General features: G+C 34.7%; 1 protein-coding gene across 13 annotated transcripts in view; it reads left to right on the top strand.

Moving 5' to 3' along the window:
- LOC145978960 (serine/threonine-protein kinase MARK2) overlaps positions 1-25,016 on the top strand; it is a 170,531-nt gene that overhangs the window by 128,502 nt on the left and 17,013 nt on the right. For 8 of the 13 annotated variants that reach the window (XM_083111994.1, XM_083111990.1, XM_083111991.1 and 5 more), the window contains 7 exons: positions 1,380-1,600; positions 2,813-2,912; positions 4,408-4,520; positions 7,660-7,858; positions 14,460-14,642; positions 23,366-23,531; positions 24,258-24,395. In XM_083111994.1, the coding sequence (XP_082968120.1) occupies positions 1,380-1,600; positions 2,813-2,912; positions 4,408-4,520; positions 7,660-7,858; positions 14,460-14,642; positions 23,366-23,531; positions 24,258-24,395 (1,120 nt within the window). The remainder of the gene's footprint in view (positions 1-1,379; positions 1,601-2,812; positions 2,913-4,407; positions 4,521-7,659; positions 7,859-14,459; positions 14,643-23,365; positions 23,532-24,257; positions 24,396-25,016) is intronic. The other 5 variants (XM_083111984.1, XM_083111988.1, XM_083111985.1 and 2 more) reach the window with 5 other exon arrangements.

The following is a 25,016-nucleotide window of genomic DNA, read 5'->3' as shown; positions in this document are numbered from 1 at the left end:
TTACAATTAGTGCGACAGGTAAGCCTGATGTTCACTGCATATCTTCTTAAATCTTGGTATGAAAGAGGAAACAGCCATCTTCATTTCCTGTTCCACGATTTTTGCACGATACTATCTCTTTATGAGAGCAATTGCTAAACATTAGAACATTTTGCAGCATCCCTGTAAGCCAGCCACGGCACCCCACACCAGGGTGCCATGGTGCACACGTTTGGAACCACTGCCCTAACTTATACCCTCCTCCCCTTCAGTCCCAGCCAGATATTTCAGAAATTTTTCCATTGCATCCATCCAGCATATAGGCACCGGTAAAAACAGATTTTAACCCTTTTTATGTAACACCAGTTTCTGTCTTCTCCCATTGTCTGGCTACACTGCAATGTGATACAATCGCTTTCAGTAAATAAATGGCCAAATAGCAAAATGTAGTATTTTCATTTTCCGTGGTAATTGTTTGTTTCCTTGCATTTTCATTTATCCACCCTTCAGTGCCTTTCTCTTTTCTTTTTTCATGTTAAATGCCTTCTCCACTCTCTTAATACAATTCTTTCTCCTCCAATGAAGTACACTAAAAATACATTTATCCAATTTTGATTTTGATGCCAGTTTTAGATAAATTAAATTTTGGATAATTGGAATATATTGTATTTTCTGTGTACGTAGTTCAATTTGAATTTATTGCTGGACAAGATTCAGATATTGCTATTGCTGGACTGAACTACATAAAGATATACAGTAGTTACAGATGTAAAGATATAAACATTTTTGAATCCTTTTCAATATTGACACATTGCAATAAATAATGCTATTACTAGACTTACATGTGTTATATATGTTGAATATATCAATAATAACTATGGTGCAACAGCCCTTGAGGGCCAAGGACTACCTACCGACAGCTGGCCTCACTCCCACATGACTCGGCAGAGGTGGGCTATCGTCCAGTTACAGGGTGACGTTTGGTCAGCAGTCTCCCATGACCAGGTTGTGCTACACATTGATAGCTTCTCAATTTCGTCAGGATGGTGGGTGGCCACAGGTTCCATACACTGGCTAAAATCTGGAGAAAAATTATGTTGACGATAGGTTTTCTTTATTTGATCATGAATTTACAAACACAAATTAATGATGAATTTCTTAAGATTACATAGAATTGGTTGTATATTTGTTGTGAAATAAGTAAATGTGGTTTCTGGGTTGCAAATTATATACTTACAAAAACAGCACACAATTTTGAAAAAAATATACTTAGAATAGCACATGTAATACTACACTTACAGTTAAATACCTGAATCTTGTTTCAAGTAGTGCATTCAAAAATTGTTTTTCTTTTTTAAATTTTTTTCTTGCCAAAATGTAATAAGATTTGATTCTTTCAGGAAAGAAGTACGATGGTCCAGAAGTGGACGTTTGGTCCTTAGGAGTAATTTTGTACACGCTAGTCAGTGGCTCCCTTCCATTTGACGGTTCAACTCTCAGGGAATTAAGGGAAAGAGTATTGAGAGGAAAATATCGGATACCCTTTTACATGTCTACAGACTGTGAAAATTTATTGAAGAAGTTCTTAGTATTAAATCCTGCCAAGAGGGCATCACTAGAGGTAAGGATTCTTTTTCTCTAGTTTTTGGGAAGGAGGGTGGGGGTGGATGCAAATCATTTACGTCAATACTTTTCACGAAAACAGCATTTTTTTGCACAAATTAAAAAAATCTAGACTCGTGAAGCCTTTACTTATTATCACCAGTGTGGAATGCGAGGACACGAAAGTTCACTATTTTTTTTTCCTTAATGCTAGTCAAACGTGCAATGTTATATGAACATTATCTAGTGCTTCTAGTGCTCATACCTATCGTAACACTACTATCTGGACAAGACCTCATCTCTCGTCTTCAGGTATACAATTTCTTTTTGCCAATGGTGGAGATTGAACCTACGAGCTGGTGTACTACCTGTACTATTTTTTGCTCCATTTAAGTTACTATTTCTATTTTCTGAACGAGGACCATATTTGCTTGAATTCTGCACAGAGATGGCTTCTTTAGTTTTGGACCATTGTTATGAATGCCGCTTCTTTGATAAGTTTCCAGTTTGATACTTTGTTACTATTATGTAGTAGTGGATTCTGAGAGATGAGTCATTTAAAGCTTTCAAAACATTCACAGGAAATTTAGATTTTTTTTCTGTACAACAATACAAATATGAAATATAGAAAGCTTCTTAATTTTTTCATATTCGTTTTCTGCTTTGTAGCCTTGTCTGACTTCAGACAAAAATTTACAATGCACAATAACCTAGGATTATTAAAATTCATGTTCATTTTCCATTAAACTGTGTGCGAGTTGGTTTGAATTTCTTAGGAAACAGTAAATTACACAAGTAAATTGTACAAAGGAAAGTTAAAATTAGGGATCGGCAGATATGAAATTTTGGCTGATACCGATGTAAAATTTGCCTATACCAATAACCGATATCCTACAGATCCCATATAAAATTCAAAATACTCCTTGAAGAACCTGAATAGTTCATTGACCTCCTTAAGAAACATAGTTTCCAGGTCACTGCAGTGCAAAAGAAGTTGCATATTTAGACATTTACTTTTTTTAAAACTAGAGCATGGAGATTATCCATAAAAATTATAACAAAATGTCAGAATTTTGCACTAAATTATAAGATATTTCTAGATATATCGAAACTGTAAATTTACTGATTAATCTGTCTCATCCCTAATTAAAATTGTAGAGTGTGTGATGTATAGAAAATACTAACACTCGCACACATTTTTAAACATGTTGCTTTGTCCTCTTCTTTTCAGAACATCATGAAAGACAAGTGGATGAACATGGGTCATGAGGAAGACGAACTGAAACCCTATCTAGAACCTGAACCAGATTTCAAGGATCCAAAAAGGATAGGTAGGTAGCGCGTATGTACTTGCTGAACTTGTAGAGCATTTAATTGGTGTGCAGTATTATTTCCAAGATCAAAGAATTACTTAATATAGTTGTATGAGCTCAAAATGCAAATTTAAATAATAGTTTATGTATCAGGATTACTATTGCTTATGTATACCATGGCTTCATTAATAGGAACCATTCTTGCATTATTAATGACATTTAATTATGTGCTAGTAGGAAGGATTGTAAGGTATATTTAACCAGCAGATGCTATTTAAAATTTGTATGAAAACATGTCACTATAAAACATGAAGTTTGTTATTGAGGATTTAATTCTGAATTTGAAAGTTTTGTCACAGAAATTGAGAGATCATGAAGTGAACAAGAACATAATTTCCATTTCTACAATTGGTTTGAAACATGTAGTTATATTTTATGAATTTCAGTTTCATCCAAACCTACCAAAATGGGTGTATATTTAACATTATATCATTCTGTTCTTAAAAAAACATTTCTAACAGTGGAACTTTTGTGATATGCTCTTCAGTCAACTTTGGCTAAATAAACTTAAAATGCAGGAAGAAATATAATCTGGGAGTTACAACAGTCTGGTTTATTAGATCCAGGAAGGTGAAATCTGTAAAGCGGTAAGATGTAAAATCCATGGTGTTCTGCTGCTAGAATACAATTTCATTACGCTCCATATGCTATCTCATGTTCTATTTAGTTTTATAGGATTTTTGTGTCCATTTGGACAATGAAAAATTAATATATTATTGTGTGGAAATGTAAAATCGGAGTTCGAATTTTTAACCAAACTGCCTGTTGGATTTTTTGAGTATGTTAAGATGTTGATTTTCAATGTTGCCACATCCTGGGAATGGGCATTAATTGTTAGTATCCTTTCATCAATTTCATCTGTTCATCACTCATCCTCATCGTCTTGTTAAGTAAAGGTGGCAATAAAGCAATACTACATAACAAAATTACGAAAAAATTCAACAAATCGGCTATAATGTTTTAAGTTAAATATCTCTTAAGTTCATTACAGAAGCCATGGCATATATAAATTGAACTATTTTGAAATTCTTGTGCTTCTCTGATAGCGTAGTGGGTAATGCAATCACCTTGTAACTGAGGATTTGCGGTTCAAGTCCCATTTAGGATTCCACTTTTAAACTTTTAAGTCAATCCTAATCAGCCTATCTGTACATAAAGTGGAATAAAACAAGTTTTGTGAAACTTGTCATTTTTTCTTGTATTCCCACTTTGATGTGTACTATCAATTATGTTCCATAGTTTCCTGGAATGGAAATAGTTATTACTAAACTTGTGCAATAGTAATCCAGATACTTTTTGCATTGCTAGTATTGTTCCTTTTGAGATTATTCTATTTTATAGCCATTGCAGGGTGCTAATATTTTAATATTTTGTTTGCATGCATTGCTTTAGTAGATGCAGGATTTTTTTTTAACTTTTAATGTGTGTTATTCCAACACTTACCTTCTTCCAGAAGCCCTTCTCGGTATGGGTTACACAAGGACAGAAATCGAAGATAGTTTGGGGAATGCAAAGTACGATGATGTCTTTGCCACCTACTTACTACTAGGAAGAAAATCTTCTGATGTGAGTATACGATTATGTTCATTTGCGATTTGTTTCCATGCGTATTGAGATGTTACACCTATTGAGAGGTCAGTAGCTTGTGGTGATGGTGATTAGCATTATGCAGAGATTACATGCATTTTTGTTTTCATTTCGTAAGTACTGTAGGAACATATTGCATAAGATAAGTACACAAAGCACAAGGATGGGAAGTAGAAAAGTTGAACTGGCCTTGACAGAAAATTCCAAAACGTTACTCTGATTAATGAAAATTTGAGCAAGCATGTTCATTTTCCACCAGAAATAGATGAGCATAAAAACACATTTATTAATGATACTTTTAACAATCTTTATCTACCTAGTTCTTTTACGTACATATTACTTGCATTGTAGAATTCTTCTAGGTTGCAATTGTTACAAGCATTTAACCATATTTTTTATTTCTAATGGTAACAGTGTTAAACCTTGGTTCCATGATTAATCAAACACTCAGACGCTGACCAAGGCAAAATTTATTGTATAAAAAATACACTATAAATGTAACGTTTGCACCCTCTTAACAGGGCCTTCTTCAGACAAAGATTCGCAATAAATGTATTTCTAGTTTGATCAATGTTACACTTTTATCAATAGGATTTATTCTACAACTACCATTGATCAAACTAAAAAGAAATGTCTCATGGAGAGAGCCCGTGTTTGCCTGAAACATCAAGAACATTTTAAATGCTCGTTATCAACCATAAACTTGGAGAATAATTTATCTAGCTATTAATTAAAAGGATCTGCTTACAACTGCAAACATGTAGGTTCGAGTCCTGACATGCAGCCTTTTGTAAGTATTTCTTCATCATTTTCATGTAATCATCATTCATAGTCATCATCATGATGAGTCAGAAAAGCATATTTACTTCTGATACTGTCAAGCACAGAATTGAAATACCGGTAAATGTACACTGTATGCCAAAGTGTACCTCATCTCAGTCACCCAGTAAAGCTTAGATCAAACATTCGGTGAGGAATAATCAGCGTTACTGGTAATGTTACTTTACAAGGCCAGATAAAACTGAACCACATCATCGATGTGATATGACCCGTGTAATCATTGCTACCTTTGGTCCCCTTAAACCAAATGATTATTTTCATCCATTTAATCATGTCTCTACAGTCACTATCACTTCTTGGTTGTAATGAATATATTAACTACCAATGGAATTGTTACAACCCAGAAGTGTCCGTGACTACATTTGTGATATCAGATATGTAATATGACTTCAAAAGATTAAATGAAATTAAGTTAATATCAAAGCAAGACTTACAGAATCATAAATTAATACCAATGTGCTAATGTGATACAACAGATATAAGGTGGTACCCAGCCTATTGTGGATCTACATTGGCACTATTAATTACATTTTCAGTTGTTTGCACTATGTATGAGTTTGTGGGTTGATGTATTAAAAGTTCAAAAATTTATTCACCTAGTAGAGGAAGTGGTATAATAGATGTTTTCTTAGTTCCTTCTTGAATTTGGCTATTGGTTCAATAGTTCTTATATGGTCCTGTTGCTAGTTGTACAGACCTGTGGGTTTTGGATCTTTATCAAATAATGCTGTATTAAGAGTTGGTAGTTTGAGAATTGAATTATTCCTTGTGTTGAAGTGTAATGGTGTACTTCTTTTTTACATTTGGAGAAGCTGGTCAGATTCATTTTAACATACCATAGTTAAGTGGAGTGTACCTACTAGGTATATAGGCAGGCTTGGTGAGCAAGATCACCAGAAAAAGGGTGTTTATTTTTAGGGTTAGGTTTTGACCCTAATCTTTGTAATGGCAGTGTAATGCATAGTTACTTCAGTGATTGAAATTCTTTAACATGCTCTTATAAAAATATATACATATGTACAATGTCAAAATAATGAGATATCAGAAAATATCAGCCATTGAAGAAACAAGTTCTTTCAGTGCTCAAGAAAATTGTTGCATAATGATTAGAGGCACATATTTTTAGTAAATAAAACAGCAAAATTTCGGTACGAAAATAGTCTATTTCGGGGTCAAAAGCAGTAAATAAAATAAAATTTCGGTGTTATAGCGGTGAATAATCACATCAGAAGTGCTATATAAGATGACATTTTGGTTATAAAATTGTGAATATAATCCTAAATTTGATTTAAAAACTGCACTTATTACACAAAATAAACTTATCCCTTCTAATAGCACATTTATGTAGTTACCAGAGTATTAAGTTTATTCCTGTGTAAAGGGGTCCATTTTTGCTTGTCAAATATTTACAGCAGAATTAATCAATTTTCCATGAATTGCATAACTCACAGGATACTTCAGACTTCAGAAAGTGTTGAGTCGGTATATAAACGGTAAATTTCGTGTTTAAGAGTCAATTTCGCAATATTTCGTGACAAAACAGGGTAGAAAAATGCACCTCAGACCTTTCAGACACATGAAAAATGAACATTACAGCATGTTATTTCAAATTTCATGTTTTCGTCAAAAATTAAATTTGCATGCCTGTAATAATGATATATTTACTGAAGAGAATGTGGTACAGATCTTGAAGGAAATGGGATATGCAAAGAAATGAGGCAGAAAGCCAAAACCTTCACTTGAAAGCAAAGGTGAAGTGTTTTACATGAAACAAAGGGGGGAAAATTATACAGTTGCACAGTTACAATACGAACTGAAGCAACCAAGGTGCTTCAATGGCCATTGCTGATGCAATCGTTCCTGGCCTTCAGGCTGTCCATTGTATTCTGAGGAATATGGTCCCATTCTTGTATGGTGGCCTCAGTGAGCTGAGGGTTTGTGATGGATGATTGGAGATAGCTGTCTTCGGGAGTGCCCATGCATTTTTGATGCAGCTGAGGTTCGGTGAATAAACTGCCTGTAGCATCCGATGGATTCTGAGGTACTGAAGAAACTCTGTGATGATATGGGCATGGTGGGGCCACTCGCAATATTTTCAGAATATGCAACATTTTTTTTGAGTACTGTATTTATATATTTGTATGTAAAAGCATTTTGAAAGTTGAAAGTTATTTAAAAATACCTGGAAAAATCTAGGAATTTGGTTTGGTATATAGTTGGTTGCTCTGTTATTGCTTATTTTTCTTTCATGTATGTGACACAATTTTTTCTCTTTCAGCCTGAGAGTGACGGGTCAAGATCTGGAAGCTCACTGTCCTTACGGAATATCCCACCAGTGATTACACCAGGCAGCGCACAATCTCCATCACACAGTCACCGGGGTGTGCATCGTTCCAGTTCAGCGACAAATCCTAAACCAAGTCGTCGAGCCTCTTCGGGTGGGGAAACGTTGCGTGAGTCCCAAGGCACCGCTGGGGGTGGGCTGTCCTCCATATTTTTTCCCCTTCTGCACTTGATCCCCGCAGAACATTACATTGATACCAGGAGGCTTGCACAGCTAGTCCCCAGTAGTCGCCATGTAGTTTTAGTTTACCTGTTGTGTTCACTGATCATTCTGCAAAGCCCTTTAACATTTTGCATACTTAGTACAAAGTGTTCTTGTCACCTTACCCTGTTTAAAATAGAGCTCTTGGTTAGACAGCTGTTGCTTTATCTTCATGCATGTTTTATGCACAATTGATACTACTTTTGATTAAAGTATCTCAGTTTTGCTATTTTAATACCTCTCTGCCTGTGCATCATTGTTTAAACACAGCATATACTCTATAATTTTAGTTCTTTACATGAAATTTAAATTCTTCTGCATGAGGCAGAGGCAACAGAAAAATCTTTTAAATTTCTTGAGCCTCCCACTGTGGGGGCATATTGCATCATTGTTTAGATCTTGCTATAAACTATAGGGCCAGTCCCACCTAGTCTTATTTTACATGTTGCTGTGTGCACATACACATGCAAGCATATGTTACTCTTTGTATGCACTGATATTCCTATACGAGTCCCTAGAATGCATTCTGATTTATTTCAATAATATGCCTTAGTTTCTGCATGGTTCAGTACCTTCTTCCATTTCATAAGCAACACCCACGTGATGGTTTTCTGTGCCAACGCTGGTTTTCAATTCTTTCTACTCCTTGCAAAACAAGTGGAAAATGAATGACTTGCCCAGGCTTTGTACTTAACACCAGCAGAAAAGTAACCATGCAATTCTGTGCACCTGCAGCTAACCCTGAACTGTTGTTTGCCTTGTGATGTGCTTCAAAATTCAAATTGAAGCATCTTTTAGAGCAGAATTGCATTCAGAATGAAACATATTCCTCCCAGTTATGTACAGTAAATACATGAAAGAATGTCTACAGCTATAACAAAAGTTTCATAATTTTTTGAGACAGTTTGTTACATAATTCTGACTAATTTAAAAGTCTTGGCTGGCTGGCTTGGCTGTTGTCAGAATTTCCTCTCATTTTGAAAAACTTCTATGCTTAAAATTCCTTCTACAGCATTTATGGGATGTACTTCCATTGTTCTTGTGATATTTGCAATAGTTTCGTGGCTATGTAAGCGTATTAAATTATTGCAAATATCTAGAAATCAGCAATAGCACACTATACAAAGATTCACATAAATGCTCTAGATGGAATTCTAATCATATGTAATTTTTCAGATTTTAGAATATCATTGTGGTTTTTCGAAAGGGGAGGAAATTTTGAAAGTGGCTTCTCGGACACCAGTCAAAGGTCAAATCGAGCCTTATTGAACCTTTTTTCATTGTAGTTAAAAATGTTCACAATTTTTAACAAAATAAATATAATGCTTTTCAACTTAAGTATGCTTTGACTTACAATATAACTCTGCATGATGCATGCTTTCCCATATTTCATATGGGACTTTTTTTTATTTCTACTCTATTTTCAAATGTGTTTTGATAAATAAAGTAACAAAAGAGCTTTTATTCCTATAAGTAGTCTTCTTTCTGATCAACAGACAATCGTAACGAAAGAGGACTATTAATGCATCCAATATACATATTTCCATATTGTGCTAAAATGAATTTGAAGTTAAAAGTTAGTTCTTCCACAATTTTTATTAAACGTTAGTTTTTCCTCCTATTTGCAATATGCAGAATGCTCAGTAGCATAGTTAAATGTGTGCATGTGCATGTTTGTAGTGAAATTTTGTATGTAATTTTGCTTTTATCATGTTGACTTGTGTGTGTTTTAATACAACACCCCTGTTGTATAGTTGTCAACCCCAAAGGTTTTGCAAGATAAATTTGTTACCCTTTGAACACCCTACCCACATTCTTGGAACAAACCAGCTTCACTTTTGACAAGTATAGTTTTCACGGTCCTGCATTGACAACTTTTTTTGTTTTTTTACAAATTCAGACATCCTACCTTGATGCTTTTGTTTTTTTGCTGATGAGTATTGTCATGGCAACAGTTTTAAGATGATGGGGTCAGTTACTTCTAAACAAAATGGAAAAAAAAAAGTCATGAAAAAGTAAAGATTTTTAGATTTGTTGTTTTGGTAGACACCCTGAATAAGGAGAACTTTGATTATTAACTGGGAAGGTGAGATTGAAATATGGCATTAAGAAACCTTCCAGGATTCCATTATTTTTCATAATGGGAGAGAAAATACTCTTTCCTAAACTGTATATTCTAAAATAGACAAGTTTAATCAGTAAAATGAGGTGTTGTGCCCTGTGAACAAAATAAACCAATACTTGCACCTGTTTTGGGAATAAGCTCCATGCTTCAGCTGCCTTTATTATGCTTGGAACCCCCAATAGGGAAGTAAGACAAACAAAAATACATAACATCCTTCTGTTAAAAAAGAAATGAGGTAACTTCTATATTTATAAAATGAAACTACCACAAAATGCATGTTCTTTAATTTTCTTCAATATTTTCAGTACTACTTATAACTACTACCACATCTTGATGTTAACATTAGGTAGCACTGAAAGTATTTGAAGCAGGGATGGGCCGATATGAAATTTTGGCCTATACCGATAAAGTACCGATATAAAATTTGCCGGTACCGATATAAAATTTGCCGATACCGATAACTGATATTCTACCGATCCGATATAAAATTAGAAATGGTCCTTGAAGAACCTGAAATATTCATTGATCTCCTTAATAAATGTGTGTTTTGAGATGACTGCAGTGCAAGAGAAGCTAAATATTTAGACATTTACTTTTTAGAAAGAAGAGCATGGATATTATCCATAAAAATTACAACAAAATGGCAGAATTTTCACTAAATTATAAGATATTTATCGATATATTGGATCGGTAAAATAATCGGTAATTTTACCGATACACCTATATGCCTATACACCTATATGCCTATATCGGCTGATACCGATAGAGTACCGATTAATCGGTCCCATTCCTAATTTGAAGAAATGAAATATTTGTTGCCGAGGTTTCATATTTGTCATGAATGAAGTTGACCATGCATGGTATTTTTGTGATTTCTATAGTTGTCAAAAGTAAATTAATTTGCAATTAACAATATATGTATTGCCCTGATCAGTATGTAACATGAAGAACCACAAAAGTCTAAACCTGCAACAAAGGGCTTAAATTGTACCAAGTCACTGTTAGCACGGTTACTGTTTGTCCCCTGACCTTATATGTGTGCCTATCTCAATTTCTCACCACCTTACGTTTCTTTGTATTACTTTCATGGGGTGATTCTGAAGTATCCGGAGCAACTGATAATGCTGTTCTCTGGCCATCACCCAGGTGATGTCTAGGAATAACTTCAATATTACTGATGGCCCTGAAGTGAGAATAACGGTAGCTCACATAATCTTGAAGTCATGTTCAGATATTGCCTGGTTGATGGATGGTCCAAATCATGAACCTCATACTTCCTTTATTTTAACTAAGGTATTGTAAAGTATTTCCCTGGTGGGCCACTGAACCAATATGAACACACACATGCACATGATAAATCCAAAATATGTTGTTTTCTTCTTGAACATTCATTTAAGCATATTGTCACTTCTTTTGTATTAAGGTGGCACTGGACTTTTGTTCTGACCGCAAGGAGTTTTTTGAGGATTTATTTTTCAAGAAACTATATCGGTATTCCAAACTGCAATACTACATTGGTTTAGAATTCCTTGTAAATTATTTAAGTGATTCTTTGTGTGTTATTTTTTCGACACCATGAGCCTATTTGCTATCCTAGATAAATGTTTGAAAAAATCTTTGTTAACAAAGGTCCAGTGATCCCGTGACCTTTATCGGATGGCTGGGACAGCAGTAATCCCAGTAGCCATAAGCATCCTCTCAGTGGCTAGGGTTACACCTGCCCCAGTGCCACGAGACAGCATTTAACATGCAATTACTAAATAAAAGCCAGACATGTTATTTCAGTTCACTGTTTTACATACATATGAAGATATGTCATACTCAAATTTCAATACAATGAGTGTGGAAAGTTTGTCAAAGCAGGTTTTATTTTTGATTGGTTAAGAATTTTTAAGTTCGAGCTTTTCAAATGCATGGAAATGTTTTTAAAAAAAATCATAGAAGAACTATTCATCGTAGAGAGTTGGTTTGTTTTATTTTGGATGGAATGTTTGGGTATTTCACAGGAGGTAAAATGTTGACATCCCATCTCCATTCAGGTGCAGTTAGAAGAAGAAGGAAAAGGATAGTTCACTCAAGAAATCCCTTTTCGAGGAGCCCCGCATTCATTCGAAGTGAATAGAAAAATTGCAAAATGTAGCACTGCTATGTATTATGCAATAGGAAGAAATTAGTTTTCATAAGTAGGATATTGGTTCAAGTAGTGGCTATGTAACCTAGATAAATTTACACACCACAAGAGACCACTCTGAGAAACCAATACTTTTTTGGGATTTTTAAAAAAATTGTAAAAGATATTCTACAAATGAAATTTTTCGAAGCTTTTATTTGCCCCTGTTTGACCCCTATTTATAACAGTGAGGAAAACACAGTTTCTAACAGTAGGACATATGTATCTATGAACGGTACCTGCATTAAAACAATATTTACCTAGTTTACTGTCGGACTAGTGTACTTATTGGCACATGTCATGTTTTTTTTTTGTTTTTTTTTTAGTGTTTATTGTGGGGTCCACAGGAACAATTAGGATTTTTTTTGTAAAATTTAAATTTTCTTCTAATTCTGTTTTTTGGGATCTCCGTAATCTCCCTCTTCGTAAGACTGCAATACCTGGGGGGGGGGGGGGGAGAGCAACCACAACTGTCTATGGTAAATAGTGTTCCTTCTACTTTTTTTTCTAAGCACATGCTTGAAATCCTCCTATCCAAAGAGATGAAGCTCCTATCCGATAAAGGTTAAACTTAAATTTATATCTAGTTGTGTTAAATGCTAGGTTTTTGTTATGCAGTCTTTTTTATATATTATCGAACATAGTTTAATACAAAAGCATCCAAATGTAGTGCTTTGAATTCTAGATGCTTAGTAATGCATATATTGAAGTTAGTAATATGTCAGTTTGATTTTGGTAAAATATACTTCAAATGAAATCAGTATGTTGAAACCTTAGAGTACCGCTAAGGGTATGCGCACTTCAAAATTTTAGTTTCCTTTAAAAGAGGAAAATGTGAAAATATAAGAAAAGACATGCATGATTTAGTTATGTGCATTAGAAGATAATAACCCGTCTTACAGGACCATGAAGTAGCGAGTTCAGAAATGGCTCATTTTAAAAGTAAACATCGTGTATGAATATTTCAGAATATTTTTTTAATTTGTGATCCACTTAGTTCCACACGCAGTAACCTTTCAGCACTTGATTAATAAGTATGCCAGAGTTTTCGTGTTTCCCTCTTTTTTCAGTATGCTTATAGGTAGTAAACTCTAGACTTTATAGATTCCTTCCTCATTGATGCTTCTTTAGAAAAAATCCATTTTGAAAATTTTTCACAATTTTGATGTTTTCACATTTTCAAATCTGTACTTTGAAAAATATAGAATTCTTCTGTTTCATAATTAAATGTTTACTTCGTGTCTATTTTTCAGTGTAAAATTCCTATTTTTCTCTTTACTGGTTTTTCAAACACCTATATATGTCATTGAGGTGCCAGTGTTATCACACTTTTCCCAACGAAACCATTTATATTAGTTATTTGTGTGTTATATTTTAATTAAGCTTGGTTTTGTACAGTCAACATAAAATGTTGTGTAGGAAGTTGTGTCTGCAAAAGTATGTAATCCAGTATATTTCAGTGTAATTTGTGTATAAGAATGCAACTTGAGGGTGTCGGGTTAACCACAATATTTTTTTTTATGCTGAGCCTACATGATTGTACTATTTAGGGCTGAGACAAAATCAGTTTGATGTATTGCTACGTATATATATTTTGGTTGTAGTGAATTCCATGATACATTCCATGCTTGAAATAAGTAGGAATTTCTGTAACAGTAAGCAATATTAATTTTACAATAGATTTGTGTACCCAAACCTCAATGATTTAAAATTTACTTTGTGGACTCTTACCTATCCCCAACTGCTGTCTGTCTTACCCTACTTCTTTCTTTCAATATTCTGCAACCCATTACATTTGTTGCACCTTATGGCCAGGAATATTTCTAGACTGGGAGCCCATTTAGTTGTGGATGTGCACCCAAAATTTGATGTTACCCATTCTAATATTAATTTTGAGGTTTCCAAGAGTGGGAAGTGCATATTGTCCCAGAATTACTCATGTAACTTTTGTGAATGGTTACAATTTTTTATAATGGACAGGATTTACGCAACTTGGCTATAGTGGCATTGTTAATTGTGTTATAATTTATGAACTAAAATTAATTCTAAATTGCTGAAACTACAAGTTTCAGTATCAGAAAGAACTGTTGTCTCAGCCCAAATATGTATGAACAACAAGAAATTAACGAAACAAAGCAAATTTAATTTTTGTGTACGTGAGTAAATATTTGTGGATTCATAGCATTTTTCCATAGAGATATTTTTCTTTTGTAATGACTTTGATGTAATGAATTACAGGAACTTCTGCGGGTCCAACAAATGTAACAAACCATAATCATGCACCAAGTAGTAATTTCAAAAGGCAGAATACAGTAGACTCGGCGACTATTAAAGAGAACACTGTTCGGATTAATTCAGGAAGTGCTGCATCATCTCGGCCGACAGCAATGAAGAATGCTAATATCGCTGTGTTAGATACAAGTAAGTTTATATTCTGAAATGTTGTGCTGTTTCAAGATTCTATTGCTGCATTAATTTCATTTTGTTATACAAAGTGAAACCTTGATTCGAAATTCTAGGATTTTCCTACATTACTTGCAGGGTCATTCCACGCGAAATCACCCAGAGCAGGTTGCTTCATAGTCATGGATTTGCTTACAATTTTTTTTACTCATAAAGACTTGCTCCAATATGACAAATATGTAATATTAGACTTGTCCAACAAATATGTTGAAAGTTACAATTTTTTGAAAATTTGAATTAGAAATTGGGTGAACTAACAAAATATGCCATATCTTGGAAACTGTGGCATATTGTGATTTAGGTACTGTTGGAGAGGAGCAGGACAGTCCTAACGGAAAATAACTGTGTTACCATTCTTACCTGCTCAGAAAGTAATATGTTGTGATGAAGAAACACTCCACTTTGGATAGAGAATTCCAGGTTTTACCACAATGAAAATTGTTACACTACATAGTCAATATATGTTCAACATAATATTAAAAAAATCAGAGGTAATATTTTTCATAGTAAAAATATCACAAGTTTCGGTACTGGGTGTATGAACCAATGTTTTTCACTGTCATACAGCCTTATTTTTAAAAAAATGGTCCTAAAACACTCACAAATTACCACTAATATGTGTACACATAATATTGTTAGAAATGTTGAATATGTGGGAGAACCATTACTATGATGATTATCCATTTTTAACTCTCAGACCAGAGTCTTTGTCCAGAATGCATATGGGTCAGTCTACACTGAATGGTCCAGCACTAGTTACTTGACCATTTTTAAAAATGTTAATATTTTGTTGTTCTAACCCCCTATGCAAGGGTAGTTCAAAGCAGGCATTATTTTTCTAAAATTTGACTTCATTTAAAAATGGTGGCCATATTTTGCTTCATGACTCCCAGCATTTTTGGCCTTTGCAGAGAGTTGTGATAACTATGACAACTCAGCTAAGAAAAATGATAAACTATGGTAAGTAAACATTGTTTTCAGTACATTTCAAACTTTATTTTATGTCCTCTACCTTTTTCAAAATCTCAAATGCAAATGGTTGAAATTTTAGGCCAAAACTGATATTCAATTTTGAAGAAAAATCAAAGTTTATGATATTCTTTAGTAGAGAAGTAATGTCACATCAGAGGAAAAATATTCATCCAAAGTTTTGGCAGAAAATATTTGAGTTGTGCTACTGGTTTCCTCTTTTAGTTATAGCTCTTTAAAAATGTTAGTTTTTCATATTTTTTTTCCTAAATTTGAGCACCTATATCTCTGGTGGGGAATCTAATAGAAATTTTATATTTACAGCACAAAGAGTACTCTGAGAGGTACCTGTAAAAAATTCTAGGCAAAAAAGATAAATTTATGTTGTTACAAATAAATATTACTTTTAATTAACTATCATGCAAATGGGATAGTAAGTCCATTAGTGGCTATTATGAATGAAAAAATGTGTAAGGCAGAGGTTTGTCTGAACAGGTTAAGACATGCAAGCGGAATGCCATTAGTGTAAAGCTATAAGCTCTCAAGTGTTCCCTCCCTCTTGTGCTAGCATCCTTTGTCTCTTACAGATCTTTTTTTTTGTATGTACAAGAAATGTCATATTTCAAAGAAGAAATGAATTACGTTTGTTTTCGCACTGATTTTGTTGTAAAAAGATTGCATTAAGCATTAAAACAAGCAATTTGTACAACTGAAAAGATAATCTCTTTCTCGCTATCACCACTAGAAATACCACACAAATGTAGGTGTCACTTAATTTCCAAGCTACGTAACATCGACATTTTGAATGATGATGTAAGTCTAGTGGCATGTTAAAGAATTCAATTTGGGATTTAGGTAATAACAGCAAAGGGGTTATTAATTCTCTTGACATTAAACGTAGTTTGTATTTTCTTGGGATAGATGTTTGTTTAAACAATCACAAAGATATCTTGTGAAATGTGAGATCAGATTTCAAGTTTTACTCGAACATTTTTTTGCTAGTCCCGCCAAAAATGTTAATTTGGAAATGCACTGCACTTGGAACAATTCAGATCAATCAAGGTATCAAGACTGGCTACTGGAGTAGTTGCAGCTTTCAACTAATGGTCTCAGCTTGCATATCTTAACCTATTCAGAAGAACCTTTGTCTTTCACACCTTTTAATTCATAATAGCTATTAACGGACTTAACTATACCATTTGCATGATGTAATTAATAAATACAATAATTTTTATTGCATAATAGTATGATATACCAGAGATATAGGAGCTCAAATTTTAAAAAATATTAAAAACAAGCATTTTCAAAGAGCCTTAATTAAAAGAGGAAACAAGTAGCAGAACTCAAATATTTTCTGCCAAAAGTTAAGATGTATATGTTTCCTCTAAAAGAAATTTAGCTCTGATGTGACATTACTTCTCTACTAAAGAAAATCATAAACTTTGATTTTTCTTCAAAATTAAATATCAGTTTTGGTCCTAAATTTTGCCATTTTTATTAGAAATGTTGAAGATAATATACAACATGAAATAAAGCTTGAAATGTACTGAAAACAATGCTTTTTACCACAGCTTTCTATCATTTTAATTAGCTGTTATCATAATTATCACAACTCTCTGCAAAGGCCAAAAATGCCGAAAGTCATGAAACAAAATATGGCCACCAATTTTAAACTGTCAAGTTTTAGAAAAATAATGCCTGCTTTGAACTACCCCTGCATAGGGGTTAGAACAATAAAAATTTTAAAAATGGTGAAGCAACCAGTGCTGAACCCTACGGTATGGACTGACCCATATGCATTCTGGACAAAAACTATGATGCTCTTACAATTTCTGCGAGCTAAAAGTAATGCTTCTCCCATGTATTCAACATTTCTATCAATATTATGTGTACACATATTAGTGGTAATTTGTGAGTGTTTTAGGGCCATTTTTAAAAAATGTAACAGTGCCCCAGTGGAAACAATGGTTCATACATTTAATGCTGAAACCTGTGATATTTTATTATGAAAAGTATTAAATTTCTGATTTTTTAATATTATGTTGTACATATATTGGTTGTGTTGTGTAACAATTTTCATTTTGGTAAAACCTGGGATTCCCTGTCAACAATTATCTGAAGTGAAGTGTTTTTCATGACAACATATTACTTTCTTCAAAGAATTTTCTACTTTCTGAGCAGGTAAGAATGGTAACTCAGTTATTTTCTGTTAGGACTGTCCTGCTCCTCTCCAACAATACCTAAGGAGAGCCTTTCAAGTGAGCTGGTGCACCTTCCAGGTTTTCGTCTATTCAGGAGAGACCGAATCGGGAAGAGGGGCAGGGGTGTGGCAATTTATCTACGCAAGGACGTTCCTGCCAAAATCCTTTCGGAATCGCCTGGTGACTGACCGATCATCCAAATATATAATTATGGAAACTACCGTCTGTCAACAGAAACTCCTCCCTGCCGTAGTCTATTGACCACCTAGCACTTGAGCCTTCAAAAACTATATCGCAAACTTTCTGCCAAAATATTCGCATGCAATTGTTTTGGGAGACATGAATGTCGACATGTACCACCAAAGGCCGCGATACGTTCTCAGCCTTAAATCTCACAATCTGTCACCTAAATCCAACCCACCACACGGCCACTTCAGACTCCTGGCTTGACGTCATCCTGGTCTCGAACGAAAATCACGTAACAAGCCACGGCCAAATTCTGGTACCTGGAATTTCCTATCACGATTTAATTTATGTATCATATAATATCCACGTTCCAAAATTTAAGCCCAAACATGTATCTTACAGGGACATTAAAAAGGTAGATGAAACCCTCCTGAACGAAGACGCTGCCCTCGTTCTGTGGCACGAAATTAACACCCTACGCACAGTGGATGAGAAAGTCCATCTGTTAAATACATTTATTTTTCAACTGTTCAATAAACATGCTCCCGTCAGAAAGAAACAAGTCCCCTGCCCCCTGTCTGACTGACGACGTACGTCAGCTTATGATCATGCGGGACAGAGCTTACACCAAATACAGGAATGACGTGAAGAACGGTGACCATAGCACATCCGGCTTTGAAAATTATAGAACCCTGAGGAACCGCTGCAATCAGGAGGTAAGGAAAGCAAAGTGCCGATTTGCATACAAATTGCTCAACCACCAAAATAAACCGGACGTTCTCTGGAAAAAATTGAAAATTCTAGGTGTCAGGAAACAGAAAAAGTACGACCACGTCCAAAATTTGCACCAGATGTACTGAATGACCATTTTTGTGACTTGCCGATTATTGAAAATAGCACTAAAAGTGAAACTTTTCGGAATATTGAAATGCATTCTACAAATGCTCTAAAATTTTGCTTTTCCTGGATTTCACCGGAACAAGTTAGAAAATCTTTATAAGATAAGATCGTCGGCTGTAGGAGTAGATGAAGTTTCCATTCTCATGATCAAAAAAATCCTCCACCACGTCCTTATTCCTATCACGGACATATTTAATTTCTCCTTTTTTTCTGGCACATTTCCGTCACTTTGGAAACTCACCCAGGTACGCCCTATACCAAAAACAAACAACGAAACCAATTTAAACAATTTTAGACCGATCAGCATCCTTCCAGCTCTGTCTAAGGCCCTAGAAGATCTTATCAGTGGGCAAACCCGTGACTTCCTAGCCCGAAATAACGTAATAGCGTATCATGCCGAAGGCATGACTCGAATCCGGGACCCCAGGCGCCATAGTCCGATAGCCTAATCATTTCATAAAAAGGGCCCGAGTATGTAAGAAGCTGGAAAGAGCTTCTTTCAAGCAAATGCCACCTGTGATCTTCAGCGGATGTAAAAATCCGCTGATACGAATTCTTCCGGAATCGCAGGGAAGATACTGCAAACTCAGCTTCACGCTGAAAGCACTGTTATTGAGAGACGCAGTCTCTCAACGGCCGAAGTTCGAATTTCGTTTAAATAGCTTGAGAGAATATTTCTCTCCCCAGTCGGTATCTGAAATCTATCGCGTGCACAGTTAGTGCCTCGGAATTATACAAGTTGTTGAACTAAGAAAGTTATGGCGTGAATAGTTGTAACCGAACGTTACGAAAGGAGTTACAGCAAGGAGTAGTACAATATCGGAAAGGAGTTTTATTTCAGGAGAGTTCATCAGAGTTTCATCAACGAACCAGCGAGTCGATCGTCACTTCCAGATCTACAGGTAACGAACGTTCCTCTATCCTTGTCTTTCATTCTCTCACACCCATGCCAGACCAGTCAATTGTAGTGTTTAAAGTTAATCGTGAGTGTAGTTCTTATTTCACGGGGCTAGCCCCCTTGCTTGGTTAAGTGTAGACGTAGCTTTTCAGAGTTATACCCCCTCTTAAACAATCGGGGGATTATACGATAGACCACCTTCAATCTGGATTCTGTAGCAACCACAGCACATGCATTGCCCTCATCAACGTAACCGACGCCATGAGGTTAGCCATGGACAATCGAGAACTTACAATGCTTGTTCTCAATTTTACAAAAGCCTTCCAAACCATTGACCACGAAATTTTACTCGCTAAACTATCATCCGTATTCAGCTTCTCGAACTCTACGATTGACTGGTTCCGTTCCTGCCTGCATGGACGTCAGCAATGCGTCGTCGACCCATATGGAAGGTCATCCTGGAAAAGCATCTCCTGTGGCGTCCCTCAAGGCACTGTACTGGGCCCCACCTGTTTACACTGTATATAAAGGACCTCCTGTCTGTGCTTAACTACTGTAGGTATCACATCTATGCAGACAACTTTCAATTATACTTTTCCTTCCCTCCTCAAGAAATATTGTATGCAACCGAATGTGTAAACAACAAGGACCTGAAGAAAATCAACAATGCACGTCAACCTGACCAAAACCCAGTGTATGCTCGTAGGCTCCCCAAAGATTCTTAACAAAACATGAATTAAATCCCCCTAAGCTTGTGGTCAATGAATACACTTGCCTCTATCCACCACAGTTAAAAATCTGGGAATTACACTCAACCATCATCTTACCTGGAGAGAACACGTGACTTCAGTATGTAAAAGAGCTTTTGGTGCACTACACTCTCTCTACCGGCTTAAAAATGTCCTCTCTGAATATATAAAAACCAAACTTGTTCAATCTCTTGTCTTCCCTATAATTGATTATTGTGAATCTGTTTATTCGGATGTTAATCACGAGCAAGCTAAACGTCTGCAGCGAATCCAGAATGCCTGCATTCGCTTCGTATTTGACATAAAATATTCTGAACATTTGACGCCGTACTATGCGAAGGTCGAGTGGCTGAAATTAAGTGATAAACGGATTTACCACAACCTTGTCCTAATGTACAAAGTCCTAGAAATAAAAGATCCAAAATACCTTTCCAGGCAGTTTCATGTTCTTTCGAACTTTCACTCCCGCAACACAAGTACACGTGAAAAATCTGTGCTATCCATTCCTCTCCACAGATCTAACTTTTACGCCAATTCTTTTACCGTTATTTCTGCTGGACACTGGAACAGACTGCTCCCCGAAATCCAAGCCTCTTCCTCAATTGTAATATTCAAAAGAAAATTAAAATTACACATGTTAAACATTTTGAACCTAGAATGAATTCCCAGAAAACAATGAATAATATCTTAGCTAACGAAACTGTATTGCATATATTTTTAATTTTCTCTTCAGATATATTTTTCATTGTGTTAGTAAAAAATAATCTACTGTGATTAATGGTTAATCCAGTTTTTCACTCCTCGTATGCAAACTGTATTACTTTTATTTTAATTTTACTTTTATTACTTATTTTTCTATTGTCACTTTATTTTTCATTTATATTTTTTTCATTTTTTAATTGAATACAATTAATTGTAAAGAAAAAATTGAACACTATAGTTATTGGTTAAGTGGAAGAGAAGGCATTAATGCCTTAACTTCGCCATGTAAACAAAGTCGTAAATAAATAAATAACAATATTCCACATACTGTAGTTTCCGAAATATGGCATATTTTGTGTCACATGGTGCATTTGTTAGTTAACCCAATTTCCGAAAATCTTTAAATTTTCAAAAATTGTAACTCAGCATATTTGTTGGACAAGTCTAATATTACATATTTGTCATATTGGAGCAAGTATTTATGAGTAAAAAAAATTGAAGCAAATCCATGACTATGAAGCAACATTTTGTCTTTCAATTGGGTGGTTTCACGTCGAATGACCCTACAGTTTCTTAAAAAATGCATTATTCCACTGATTGTAGCTAGTTGTAAAATCCAGACTTTCAGTGAAGGACACTACAAACAGCAGAAAATTGTATGACCGGGTTCCCACTGACCTTGAAATGTGTGAGAATATTGTAAACATGATTTAAAAATGTGGAGGATTGGAATTTGAAAACACATTTCACTTTTTCCTCCCAGTTGCTTTCATTTTGATAATATTTTATATAAAGAGTATTTTTTATTGAATAAACTTGATTGGTTTGATTAAACTGTTGCGGCCCTCTTTCTTCTTGTGATGAAAAGTTTTCAAATGTGCAGTAGAACAACTACTTGCCATAAATAGTTGGGGTTGAAGAAAATTTATGCAAGAAATTCTTCAATATAGTACTGTTATGTTGTTCATAAAAAAAAAAATATATATATATATACTTGCTTGCATTATGGAGTACTACTAAGAGGAGCCACATACTAGTTACTAGTTTAGCATTGCTGAAGCTACCCTACGTGTCGCAGTCACAAACAACTTTCCTCACCGTACACTAAATATGGCCAAACAGGGCCAGAACAAAGTTTTAAAGAAACAACATATTTTCCTGTAATTTCTATTATTTTCAAAGAGCGATCTTTTGTGGTGTGTAAATTCTTCAAGTTCCTAAGTTAGTTTGCCTGTTGCTAGAACCAATAGTCTACTTGGGAATAGTTGACGACACTACTTTTTTGCTAGTACTTTACACATTTGATTATTTTTTTGTCTGGTCTGATTTGCAACAATACTTACCACAGTTGCCTATATCAGCCAATACAGATAAAAGTACTGGTTATGTGTCCAATCACTAGAGGTAAATAAAAAAGCAAAATTTCTGTACAAAAACTGTCAATTTTGGGTTCAAAAGTGATAAATAAAATTTTGATGTTATAGTGGTGGAAAATTGGATCAAAAGCAGTATATAAAATGACATTTGGGTTATAAAATTGTGAATATTATCCTAAATTTGATTTAAAGACTGCACTTATTACACGAGATAAACATATCCCTTCTAATAGCACATTTATGTAGTTACCAGAGTATTAAGTATATTCCTGTATAAAGTAGTGAAATTTTGCTTCTCAGATATTTACAGCAGAATTGATCAATTTTCCGTGAATTGCATAACCCACAGGATAAATCAAACTTCAGAAAGTCTTGTGTTGGTAACTAACTGTAAATTTCATGTTTAAGTGTCTTATTTCACATTTTTGCAGGTCATTTTGCATCATTTTGTGACACATGAGGGTAGCAGAATTCACCTCACACTTTTCAGGAACCTGAAATGTTAACATTACAATGTGTTATTCTTATTTCACATATCATGTTTTCGTCAAAAACAAAATATGCATGCCTCTACCAATCACTAATACATTGTTTCTGGTAGACTGAAACAGTCACAATGTAACAGTGTTGATTAAATAGTGTGTGTAGTGAATTGTGAATGTTTATTTCAGGGCACAGTGTAATTAATAATCTTTTTTAGGTGTGAGTGCTACTAGTCCAGGAAAACCTCGTGGTGTTACAAAGTCAAACACAATGACTGGCAATAGAGCGTTGGTTCAGAGTTCAGTTACAAGAAGAAGCACTATTAGTTATGAAGCTAAGGCATCTTCAAATGAAAAGACAAACGCTGTTGGAGACACGCAGAGGTAATGAATATTCTAATAGCTTGAATCTTCAAAGGAAAAAGAGTCCCAAAAGATTATATTTTTTTTCCTCGCAGAGATTTATTTTTGTTTCAGCTTACTGTACATAACTGCATGGGATCTCTATAAAGAAAAGGCTGAATATGTTGTCTTAGCTGCCTGAAATTGTATGGCAGAGAATGATATGCTTGTGTAAAGAGCTGAGCTTATTAACAATTTTAAATTTTATTACAGTTGTTTAAACAAGAAAAAAAAAAGTTTGCACGATGTTTTAATGTAAATTTTGTTCCACATGGTTCAAGAATTAAGCTACGTGTAGCTCTGCAGTGGTTAGACTGAACTTATATTTCATTGACAATACACTCTTTCACTAAGTAACTTGTTTAGTTCTTCAGTGTAAATTTATTTGGTGATATTTTCTCTAACATTGTAATTTTTTTTAAAAAATAAATAGTAAAAATTGAATTGGTTTGAATTAGAGGGTAAAATTTGAAAATACAATTGTGCATGAAAATTGCTTGATCTAACCATCAGTTGTTTTCCCTTTTAATCTAATGTCATGTTTGTAGCCAACATACTTCTGCAGTTCTTGGTGTTAAAAGAGAAATAAGTCGTTGACAAAGTAGTCTTGCTCCTTTTTTTCAAGCACTTAACCCACCCTCCAAAACACTTTTTTCACCCTTTTTCACCCGAAGTGCATGAAGTAACAGTGGTTATTTGTGTCAACAGCGTTCTAGCAACTACAGGAGCTGGTGACGGCCCACCATCACGACCCGCTAAGGGCCATATCAAGTCCGCCTCCATCTCAACTGCTGGCAGAGCTGATCACCCGACCCTAGAAACCCCTATAGATCCTCTCAGGCAAAGGTAGTATGCTGCTTCACAATTCAAAGTGATAGGGCCTGTCTTAAGTACATTAATTATACGTTAAATGTAATGTGTTATGTTTAAAGTACATGTTTGTATCAAGTACAGTACGTATAGAATCCAGTAGTAAATTTATTTTTCCTAAATCCATTTAGTTCCAAAAGTTTCTGTTTGGTAACGTTGTAGATAAATGAATGGAATACATTCATAATTTGGAAGTTGAAAGCAACAAGGCCCTATTACGAGTTCCCCCTATCCCGCAAAGCTTACAAAGCCAGTTTCGTTATTTTAGTTCTGAATAGCAGTAGTGTATTAGTTTGTCTTAAAGCTTTTGTTTGTAACATAGTACAAAGTAAAAGGATATGCATGCTGAAATGACATTCTGCAATCAAATTGCATGAGTATTTAATTTAGTAGCATGTTTACTTTTTAGCATGATGCACATTACACTTCTTTTTTCAAAAATTAAATTGTATTTATGCTTGATACTAATATGTTACATACAATATTTTCTTTGAAAATTGTTTTTGTGGGATTTTTGAGGGGGAAATAATTTTTGTATGTTTATTTGGCTCCTCAATGTACCTTTTTGGCTGTAAATATACCCTCCTTTTCCTAAAT

The sequence above is a fragment of the Lepisma saccharinum genome, chromosome 25, assembly GCF_977018435.1.
Source record: "Lepisma saccharinum chromosome 25, izLepSacc3.1, whole genome shotgun sequence".
Classification (NCBI taxonomy): Eukaryota; Metazoa; Arthropoda; class Insecta; order Zygentoma; family Lepismatidae; genus Lepisma; species Lepisma saccharinum.
This window is presented reverse-complemented; position numbering and strand designations above follow the sequence as displayed.